At 34.3% G+C, this 10,965-nt stretch overlaps 1 protein-coding gene across 2 annotated transcripts; it reads left to right on the plus strand.

Annotated features, from left to right (window-relative positions):
• Positions 1 to 2,876: 2,876 nt before the first annotated feature.
• LOC107697198 (jun dimerization protein 2-like) lies at positions 2,877 to 8,360 on the plus strand. Of its 2 annotated transcripts, none has more exons than XM_016497877.1 (4): positions 2,877 to 2,980; positions 5,807 to 6,003; positions 6,457 to 6,561; positions 7,698 to 8,360. In XM_016497877.1, the coding sequence occupies exons 2-4, from the start codon at positions 5,809 to 5,811 to the stop codon at positions 7,869 to 7,871; spliced, it is 474 nt and encodes a 157-aa protein (XP_016353363.1). In that variant the 5' UTR covers positions 2,877 to 2,980; positions 5,807 to 5,808; the 3' UTR covers positions 7,872 to 8,360. The 2 variants fall into 2 exon arrangements, with proteins under 2 accessions (XP_016353363.1, XP_016353361.1); XM_016497875.1 differs by having other exon boundaries at positions 2,878 to 2,980; positions 5,804 to 6,003.
• Positions 8,361 to 10,965: the final 2,605 nt, after the last annotated feature.

Here is a 10,965-nt window from a genome sequence, read left to right on the forward strand (position 1 = left end):
TTTCATGCTTTTTTAAGCCTTAAAATTGGGTAGAAATGTTTGATTTCTGCACTTCTGTGTGATAAATCTTTACAATGAGCCACATATTGTGCATTAAATGTAACTTAAGACTGAAAATTCCAGGCCTTATGAATCCTGATGACTCTTCTGATGAGACAGTAATGCTGTCGGACAATAAATGTGGAAGAGGAAGTTTGTCTGTGTGTCAGAGGTGAGGCACAGAGGTGATCGTGTCTGCGGTTGGTCTGTCTGTATGTTTCAGTGCATGCCAAAATATCCAGGTTGGATTGTTTAATCATATGAATGTATAAGCCATAATCACAGATTCAAAAGAGAGACGCTCATTAAACCCCCATTTTGTTTGATGGATTTCTCTCTCATGTAGCCTGTGATCAAAAATATATTGTGTAGTTATTCTCTCATTATTGCAACAATTGTGGAAATTATTTTATTATTTCAGATGCATTGAGTTATGTGGACCAGCGGTCAGTTATACGGTTTATTTGGTTTAGCGCCATGTAATAAGATGATATATTATAGACTGTGAGCTGAACTCATGTCAACACAAAGCAGCTCGTCTTGAAGTCTGTCTCAAATGTGTCTAAAATAGAGCAGATACTGGAAGCTATATCTGTTTTGGGCACTTAAAATGATTTTTCATTGCAGATTTCATTGGAACTGAAAGAGTGCGGCTACATTATATCATCTTCAGTAACACTTAAATCACTAACTTAAAGAAAGGTAGTTATAAACTCAAATACTGAAAACATCCTGAGTGTTAAACAACAGGATGAGTGCCTTTAAAGCAATTTATAGTTATATTTTCTCTTGTTGAAAAAGTTTTTAAGCAGCTTTTGTCATTGCATAAAAAAATGTCAAAGAAAGTCCCTGTGTCTGTGCTCAAATGATACAAACTTCACTTTGCAGAGACATTTTGCATTTTCCCACCTTTTACATTATATTTGTTTTACTTTTAATCATCTTAACATCAAAGAGAGAGCTCAGTTTCCCTCAAGTTCAAACAGGTGTTTTAGGAGAGAAACCCCAGATGCAGTTCACACCTGCGTTTCACAACCACAAACCGTCACAAGTATTTTATCTTCATTTTCAACACTATAGTTGTTGTTTTATCACTTTTGAGAAGTTTTCTGCTTGAAGCATGTATTTGTGCTGTGTTTCTGTAAAAATAAATTGATAGTCTGTTATACAAAGACATCCAGACTGTATTCTATATTCTGTGCTGTATTACTCAGTAATTTGAACCTCTTCATTGAATATTTGTAAAAATGTATATTTTATTTAGTCATAGCATGGGCTTGGTTTTTTACATTGAGGGCTGTGAAAAAGTGAGAAAAAAAAACAGTGTAAAATAACTTAAACGAATAGGCCTACATTTGGTTTAAAATAATTAAAAAAAATAAAAAGATGAATAAATAATTAGTAAATAAATAGCAATTTAAAAAGTAAATAATACAGTAACTAACTGTAGGATTTACTTTTTTAAAAAACAATTTTCACTGAAATTCCTAAAATGTAGCAGTTTTCACAGAAATTAATTTCACAAATAATTACAAAAAATGGCAAATATCACATTGAATTAGACGTGAAATTTTGAAGAAGAAAGTCCGAGATAGTATTTTCTCATAAAACATAGGCTACTTCTAAAAAAAAACTGCTGGAACCAGTCTAAGCTGGTTGGCTGGTTTTAACTGGTCTTCCAGCCTGATCATAGATAGTTTGCAGACTAGTTTTAGAGGGGTTTTGATCACTTTTTTTAGCTGGTCAGTCTGGGAGACCAGCTAACCAACCAGCTAAAACCAGCTCACCCAGACTGGGAGACCAGCTCAAACCAGCTAAAACCAGCTCACCCAGACTGGGAGACCAGCTCAAACCAGCTAAAACCAGCTCACCCAGACTGGGAGACCAGCTCAAACCAGCTAAAACCAGCTCACCCAGACTGGGAGACCAGCTCAAACCAGCTAAAACCAGCTCACCCAGACTGGGAGACCAGCTCAAACCAGCTAAAACCAGCTCACCCAGACTGGGAGACCAGCTCAAACCAGCTAAAACCAGCTCACCCAGACTGGGGGACCGGCTCAAACCAGCTAAAACCAGTTCACCCAGACTGGGAGACCGGCTCAAACCAGCTAAAACCAGCTCACCCAGACTGGGGGACCGGCTCAAACCAGCTAAAACCAGTTCACCCAGACTGGGAGACCGGCTCAAACCAGCTAAAACCAGCTCACCCAGACTGGGGGACCGGCTCAAACCAGCTAAAACCAGTTCACCCAGACTGGGAGACCGGCTCAAACCAGCTAAAACCAGCTCACCCAGACTGGGGGACCGGCTCAAACCAGCTAAAACCAGTTCACCCAGACTGGGAGACCGGCTCAAACCAGCTCACCCAGACTGGGAGACCGACTCAAACCAGCTCAAACCAGTCAACCAATAGGCTGGTTTTATCTTTTCTTTCTTTTTTTCCAGCAGGGATATAGTCTTTGTTTATTTACAAGTTTGTAAAATAATTTTGTCGGTGTAGCCTATAAACAAATGTAATAATGTAGATATCTAACAAATAATGTTTTACAGATAATAGAATTAATTTTTCAAACATTTTACAGATGTCTTGCGCAATTTGATTGTTTTTTTTCGTGGGTCGAGTACTGAAAGTTTTCCTGAAGCTTCATTATAGAAAGATAAACACATGAGCTCATCATTTTGAGTTGTATATGTTTTGATGTTTTGATGGGATATCCCGAGCCTGTGGCTTCTCGCAGGGAGTCCCGCGCCACTGTGTTGTGTTGTTTGGTTGCTAAGGGGCGGAGCCTAGCGCTCATTCGCTCTTCTTTTTATAAACGTCTGCTGGCGTCACGCCGCGGAGAGTTCCTCATTCCACAGCGCTCAGCGATACATAAACGCGCCGATGCAACGGGAGCAAACACACAAACGAGCTGAACGGACGAGCAACCGCACCTAACGAGTAAGTGCTTTATTTTGCTTGTATGACAATGCATTTACACTTTAATCACAGAAGAAAAAGAGTTGAATTAGACATCAGGCGCGTCTGTTTTATAGCTCGAACATGCGGGTTCAGTAACTGTAGCACTTCAGATGAATTCATATTTATATATATAGAGAGAGAGAACTGCATTGAGAGTGAGATGAAATTAAACCTAGAGATTCATTTAATTATATCCATGCATCACTGCCCGGTTATTTACTGCACACTAAAGTACATTGTGTACTGTACTTTAACTGTATTATTGAGCCCGGTGTTTTCAACCAGGGGTCCATTAGAGTCTTTTTACATTTGATACATTAATGATCTATTACGCATTATGGCAATATTTGTTAAAATTATTAAAGAAAGTTATCTAGCTTTTTAATATCGGGTTCCAGCCAGGGTTGGGCACTTGACTCTTAAAGTTTGAGACCCCTGATTTGAATGGCTCCATAGTGTCAGTCAGAGTATTATAAGCTGGTCCTACAGTTATACAACAACTTTTCATATGCATGTGTTTTTATAAATGCATTTTTTTAATTAATATTTTAACATGTTATATTTGTACTTTTAAAATGAATTTGTCACACTATAGGATGATTAAATTCAACTGCACAACACCTAAAACTTTTTTTTTTAAATACTAAGCAGTTACAGCACCTGAAATATACTTTTATACATAAATGTGAATTCATCCTAATTGTTTCTTTATGTTGAAAAGTGTTTGACTCTGTTGTCAAATACAAATGCAAAAAGAAATGCTAAATGCTAAAAGTCACCATGCAGATATGTTGCAAAAAACATATTAGATATCTCCACATCAGTAAAATATGAGTTTTTCTGAAGAACTGTGAAGAATGTAGCCAGAAGCTGCTGCAAATGGCTTCAGGAGTTTTTCAGGACAGAAACATGTTTGATTGTTGTTACATAATCTTGTAATGGCCTTTGCCGACAATTCACTAGCTGTTTTAAGCCTCAGTTTTAACATGCGTAGGTGTTGTTTGTGCTCTTGGGAATCTTGAAGTTCCCCTATAACTCTGTGAAAAGCAGATGCACATTTACAGAGTTCGTGTTCCTTTCATGGAAACTTCATTATTCTCTGTGGCTTTCCACTGGAGACAATATGCATGTTGAACTACCAGTCCTTATTAAACTTATTCCAAAGCAAAAACTTTTCTTAAACTTGTTAAAAGCTTTTAGTGAAAATGCTAGTTAAAGGGTTAGTTCACCCAAAAATGAAAATTCTGTCATTAATTACTCACCTTCGTGTTGTTCCAAACCCGTAAGACCTTCGTTCATCTTCGAACACAATTTAAGATATTTTTGATGAAATCTGAGGGCTCTCTGACCCTCCCATAGACAGCAAGGTAACTACCACGTTCAAGGTCCAGAAAAGTACCAAGATGATCGACAAAGTAGTCCGTGTGACATCAGTGGTTCAACTGTAAAGTTATGAAGCTACGAGAATACTTTTTTGCGCAAAGAAAACAAAAATAATGACTTTATTCCACATTTTCATCTCTACTGCGTCACATCATCACGCCGGATCTGGGTCAGCGCCGCCACACACTCGCGTCATGGTACTGTCGTGAACGCGCGTCCAAAGTGACGCAGTAGAGACGAAAATGTGGAATAAAGTCGTTATTTTTGTTTTCTCTCTCTGACCCTCCCATAGACAGCAAGGTAACTACCACGTTCAAGGTCCAGAAAAGTACCAAGATGATCGACAAAGTAGTCCGTGTGACATCAGTGGTTCAACTGTAAAGTTACGAAGTTACGAGAATACTTTTTTTGCACAAAGAAAACAAAAATAACGACTTTATTCCACATTTTCATCTCTACTGCGTCACATCATCACGCCGGATCTGGGTCAGCGCCGCCACACACTCGCGTCATGGTACTGTCGTGAACGCGCGTCCAAAGTGACGCAGTAGAGACGAAAATGTGGAATAAAGTCATTATTTTTGTTTTCTTTGCGCAAAAAAGTATTCTCGTAGCTTCATAACTTTACAGTTGAACCACTGATGTCACACGGACTACTTTGTCGACCATCTTGGTACTTTTCTGGACCTTGAACGTGGTAGTTACCTTGCTGTCTATGGGAGGGTCAGAGAGCCCTCAGATTTCATCAAAAATATCTTAAATTGTGTTCCGAAGATGAACGTTTGGAACAACACGAGGGTGAGTAATTAATAACAGAATTTTCATTTTTGGGTGAGCTAACCCTTTAATGTTATCGCATTGGACTAAAAGCTACCGACTTTGCTTAAACAGGATATAACAAACCTCCTAAAAAATAAAAATGTGATAATTTTTGTACTTTTTTTGCCATCTTCTTGTCAGAAATGACTGGCCTATACAAGAAATTGCTTATGAATGCTTATAAATTATAGCATATATTATTTATATATGTGTACTATATAAATATTGCATTCAATCCTTTTATCAGCTTGTTTTCTTTCAGTTAGCACGGGTTTTCACTCAGAAACTGAGGTGCATAAGCTCAGATCAGTTAGGCCTACGATCAGTCAGTTCCAAAAAGAAACACAAAACCTATGATAGAAAAACCTTGAAAGAAAACAAGTTGACAATCCAAGGCTTGGTGATAATCTAGCATAATGAGAGATTTACAAGCAATTTTTTGAAAGGCTGGTCGTTTTTGACCTGCAACCACATTAGGATTTTCAGCACAGCACAATTAATGCTAATTGCACATGCAGTTGCGCTTGTATCTGTAAATGCGCTTTAAAACTTTGCGCATGATCAACAGAAACACTGACATCTCTCTGTTTCTTTCTGAAGCAGCAATGATGCCTGGTCAAATCCCTGATCCGTTGATGACGGCCGGTTCTCTGCCCAGCGTCGGTCCTCTGGCTGGCATTCCTGCCACCACCCTGACAGACCATCTCAAACTAGCAGAGCTCTACAGCCTCGGTGCAGTTCTGTCTCCTCTCATCCTGAACAGACAGGCCAAGAGACCGTTCGACGTCAGCCAGGGTGAGGTGAGAACAAAACATGACATTTAACACCTACAGACATTAAAGGCCAGGTTCTGATTGCATCTGGCAATTCAAAACACAGATTGCATGTTAAAATGCAGATCGTTTCTTTAGTTAACAACATATGTGCAACAGTTTGAGAAAGTGAAACCAATGTTCTTTTGTTTGTGAGCACTTTTCTGCCTGGTCAAGACTGACACCTGGTGGACACAATCATTTTTGTGCATCTGCTTATTTGTCTTATTTGTCCTGCTTAGGGTGATTATAATGGACTTCCATATCACTATAAAAATATTGTGCATTATAATAACTATAAAACAATTAGAAATGACACACTTTTCAATGCATCTGAAAAATTGGGGATTTAGAACCATGTAAACACTTTAGTGTAATTTCAATATGTATAAATGAATATGCAAATATTTAAACAAACACATTTGAACTTTCTGTCCACAGTCAGATGACGATGAAGAACGCAAGAAAAGAAGGCGAGAGAAAAATAAAGTTGCAGCTGCTCGCTGTCGAAACAGAAGGAAGGAAAGAACCGACCTTCTCCAGAAGGTGAGTTAGAAAATAGCCCTTTTGAGGATTTACTATCAGAGTCACTGAGGGGAAAGAAAAACAAAGGAGTAAAACTTTATTTTACAGTGTTCTTGTTTCACATATTACTTGTTACTATTATTAATGACTATAGGTGACTGTGGTGTGGCATGGTGTTATTCATCTAAAAGTTATCTTATATTTCTTTTATCTAAAAATTCTGATGCTTATGTAATATTTATGCATGCCATTTAAAAAAAAAAAATTATGATATTGATTTAACGATTACATGGAATATTTGTGCTTTTAATAATTAATTTGTCACATTGAAGAACTATTTAAAATTGACTTAAAAATATATATATTTTAAAAACTATTTAAAATGACATTTTATTAAAATCTGATATTTGTGTAATTACGTATGCCATGTTAATGTTTTTTGTTTTTTTTTTACATTTTTTCATTATATTAATTGAGAGTTAAGATGGAATATTTAAATATTACTTTTTAAAATGAATGTCACATTGCAAAACTATTTAAAAAAAAAAAACTAGTGAGGGTTAAAACGTCATCTTATTAAAAAAATTATACTTGTGTAATTATTATGCATGCCATTTTTATGAAATTATTTATGTTTTCTTTTTTTATGATATTAACTGAGATTACATGGGATTTTTGTGCTTTTAAAAATGAATGTCACATCATAGAACAATTTAAAATGAACTAGTGAAGGTAAAAACGTTATTATAATGTCATTTAATTTTTTAAATGTCATTTTATGTAAAAAAAAAAATTGTTTAAATCTGATATTCGTATAATTATTATGCGTGCGATTTTTGATATAATTCCTTATAATATTACATGAAATATTTGTGCTTTTAAAAATTAAATTATTACATTTAAAAAATGTATATAACAACTACCCAGTAATATTGTAACATAATATAACATAAGTACAAGCAGCTCAAAAAATGTACATCAAGCTCACATTGTTCATTAGTATTACTCTGTAGTTAGTTTTCTAAATAACCAGTAACATGAACACTGTAAAATAGTGTGACTGAAAAATCTAAGTGTTTTTTTTTGTCTCAACAACTTAATAAATGTGTCTGTTGAGGCATTATAATGAACCAAAAGCTGTCTGGTTGCTCCTCTAGGAGTCCGAACGGTTGGAGACGCTGAACTCGGAGCTGAAGTCTCAGATCGAGGAGCTGAAATCTGAGCGGCAGCAGCTGATCGTGATGCTCAACCTCCACCGGCCCACCTGCATCGTCCGCACAGACAGCGTGAAAAGCACCGAGAGCGACCAGCGATCCGAGCAGTCCGACTGAACACCACACCAGAAACACCGAGCCGAGAGGAGAACAGACGCTGTTGGGATGCTAGATGAAGATGAAACCGCAGGACGTTTATTGTCCGTGTCAAATTCAGCATGAAGAAAAAGGGGAGGTGATTTGTGTGGACGGCAAACAAACATCCCTGAGATCATGCAAAAAGCTCACAGACGTTTGACACGTGGTCATAAAGCTGCAGGTGTGGAGTCTCTCAGTTGATCTGAATGAAGTGCGTGATTCGTCCAGCGGCCTGCAGACGGCGCTGTCTGATAAACTGTTCACTGACGCTGGCGTCTCCATGGACTGATTGTTTACAGTTGCATTGACATAGTCTATTGAATGTTATGTCTATTGTATGTAAATTTTTATTGTGCCATCACATGATATGGTGACTTGTATGTGTTTTTATCTTTAGGGTGTCTGTTGAACGGCCACTTTTGTTACCAAATAATGTTTCTTTGTTATGTAAAGCCACATTAAAATAAAGCCTATTTTTCAAATACAACATGACTCATGCATTCATTCCTTCGTTAATGTATTCAATCATTCTTTAATTTTTCTTTCATTCTTCCTTTCTTTTATTTATTTATTTAATTTTTATTTATTTATTTATTTGTATATCATTTTAAAATATGATTTATTTATTTTATAATATTTTTACAAATATTATTTTTTATTACTGGAATTCTTATTGATTTATAATTTTTGTATTTTAAAATATTAATTGAATGTAATTAATTTAATTTAATAAAATATTTTTAAATATTATTTTAAAGTATTGATTATTTTTCGATATTATTTTTAAAAATTGTATTGTTTATATTTCAAAATATGTATTTATATTTTTATATTATTTTAAAATATTTATTTTTGATATTCTTTGTAAACGATTATTTTTAATATTATTTTTATTGTTATTTTTCAATATTATTAATATTTTATATTATTTTAAAATGTAATTTTTTATATTAATTTAAAAGATGAATAATTATTTTGTATTGTTTTATTATTATAATATAATATTAATTATTTTTATATTATTATTTATATCATTAATATGTTATTATTATTATTTTTAATCTCTTGATTGTAATTTTCTTGAAACAACACACACAATGTCACAAAATAGCTACTATACAGGAAAAATACGACATCAAGCACCCTTAACTGTAACACTGTACAATACATGACTGTGGTGCCAAGAACATTAAAGCTTTATATTAGAACACCCCCCGCCCCCCCAATATATTATATACGGATGGTTGATTTTTACATTACAAATGTTATGCTTGCATCACTCTTACACAACTTTCTTTCTTTTTTTCCCTTTCACTGTTTTTGTTTTTTCAGTAAACTCTGTTTGTGGAAATTAAATGTTGTCACATAGAAATGAACTTGACAAAACCAGGTTATTTCCACTGAGGTTTCCATTGACTTACAGCTATGGTTTCCATTGATCCTGTTGTTTTTTCTTTCAGAATTTTGTCATTTTGATACAGTTTTCCACTATCCTACATAGTACAATGACCTCAAAATGTATTTGGACACTCAAGACATGAATATTTGACCAAACATGGATTCGGATTATGTCAAAAAACTTTTGTTCTCTTCATTCTGAATAGTAAATCTATTGGTTTATCATTTGCGAAATGTTTGATTTGAAAAGTCGAATGCAGTGACATTCATGTGTTTGTACATGTCAATTAATTTGTGTTTTAGAGCTGCTATGTAATTTATAATGAAAACAGCTGAAAGCCGGCTTGAGTGGGTTGCTTGTTGTTTGTTCATTTTCTGTCTTTAGTACTTTTTGTCATGTCAGAATTGGGTTGATCAGCTTTCTTGAGGTCTGGCTTCAGACTTTCTCGCTCTGAAAGCTGCTTTGATCAAATGTCTGACCTTCTGCTCAACAGTTCCAGCCTTTTAAAAATGCGTCTTTTTGGCAGAACATGTTTCTCACGTGGGCGGTTGTCAGAATCTGCTCTCCACTCTGTTTCTCCAAGCGCTTGAGGGAGAAAAAAAAAATGTTGGTAGGGTGCCATTGAGTCCTACCTCAAGAACTGTGAGATTTCAACAGGCAGATCTGAACACAAACAGCTCCAAATCACTCATGAGAGCGACCGCAATGACCTAACAGCACAGAAATCCAGTGTTCAGTATTTGCTTATGTATTTCAATATTTAATTTGTTTGCATTTTTTCAGTATTTCAGTAGGTTATTCGTTTATCCAATCATTTATTCTGTATGATTCTGTATTATTTTTGTTTTATTTATTCATATTTCATAGCTTCCTTATTTATTTATTTATTTATTTATGCAGGTCAGGTTTTCAGTATTCCATTTTTTTTTAATTTTATGTTTCATTACTTCAGTTGGTTATTCAGTTCTTTTTATTAGATTATTTTTTTAAACTCAGGTTATTCAGTTATTCATTAATTCAATATACTGTATGACACTGTTTTTCCTTCCTTCCTCATGTCAGTGTTTCAATTTTCCATTTTTTTGTATTTTAATGTTCATTATTTTGGTAGGTTATTCAATAATTTAATATTTAATTATGTCAATTTTTTTTGTATTTACTATTTAAATTATTTTTTCATATTTCAGTGTCTTAATTATTATATTTCAGCATAAGTACTTGAATATTTCATTTTTTCAATTTTAATTTTCATTATTTCAGAAGATTATTCCTTAATTCGGTATTTTAAAATGTAAATATATTTGTAATTAATATTTCAGTTTTCTTATTTATTTGTTCGTTTGTTTGTTTACTTGTTTGTTTGTCTGTCTGTTTTACCATGTCATCTGCAATATTTCAGCTTTTTGCATTTTATTGTTTTGAATATTTAATTTTTTTGTATATTTATTGTTTTGTTAATCAGTAATTTAATATTTCATATTTTTAGTATTTATATTTCATATTTAATATTTCAGTTTTTTATATTTCAGCAGTTTCGTATTTATTTGTTTACTTAATCATTTTATTTTTCAGTATTTCAGTAGGAAATATTTGAATATTTCAGTATTTTAAGCAGGCACCAGCAGTTATAAGACTATATTTCATTTGTACAATAGTGAATGTAAACACTCAATG

Source organism: Sinocyclocheilus anshuiensis, unplaced genomic scaffold (assembly GCF_001515605.1).
Source record: "Sinocyclocheilus anshuiensis isolate Anshui unplaced genomic scaffold, SAMN03320099.WGS_v1.1 scaffold38, whole genome shotgun sequence".
NCBI classification, from domain to species: domain Eukaryota; kingdom Metazoa; phylum Chordata; class Actinopteri; order Cypriniformes; family Cyprinidae; genus Sinocyclocheilus; species Sinocyclocheilus anshuiensis.

What these genes read in the sequence shown, in the direction of transcription:
- LOC107697198 (XM_016497877.1), top strand. Translation starts at nt 5,809, where the DNA reads ATGATGCCTGGTCAAATCCCTGATCCGTTGATGACGGCCGGTTCTCTG. An exon ending in TCGACGTCAGCCAGGGTGAG is followed by an intron (nt 6,004 to 6,456) that starts GTGAGAACAAAA and finishes TTCTGTCCACAG; the next exon opens with TCAGATGACGATGAAGAACG. An exon ending in GAACCGACCTTCTCCAGAAG is followed by an intron (nt 6,562 to 7,697) that starts GTGAGTTAGAAA and finishes TTGCTCCTCTAG; the next exon opens with GAGTCCGAACGGTTGGAGAC.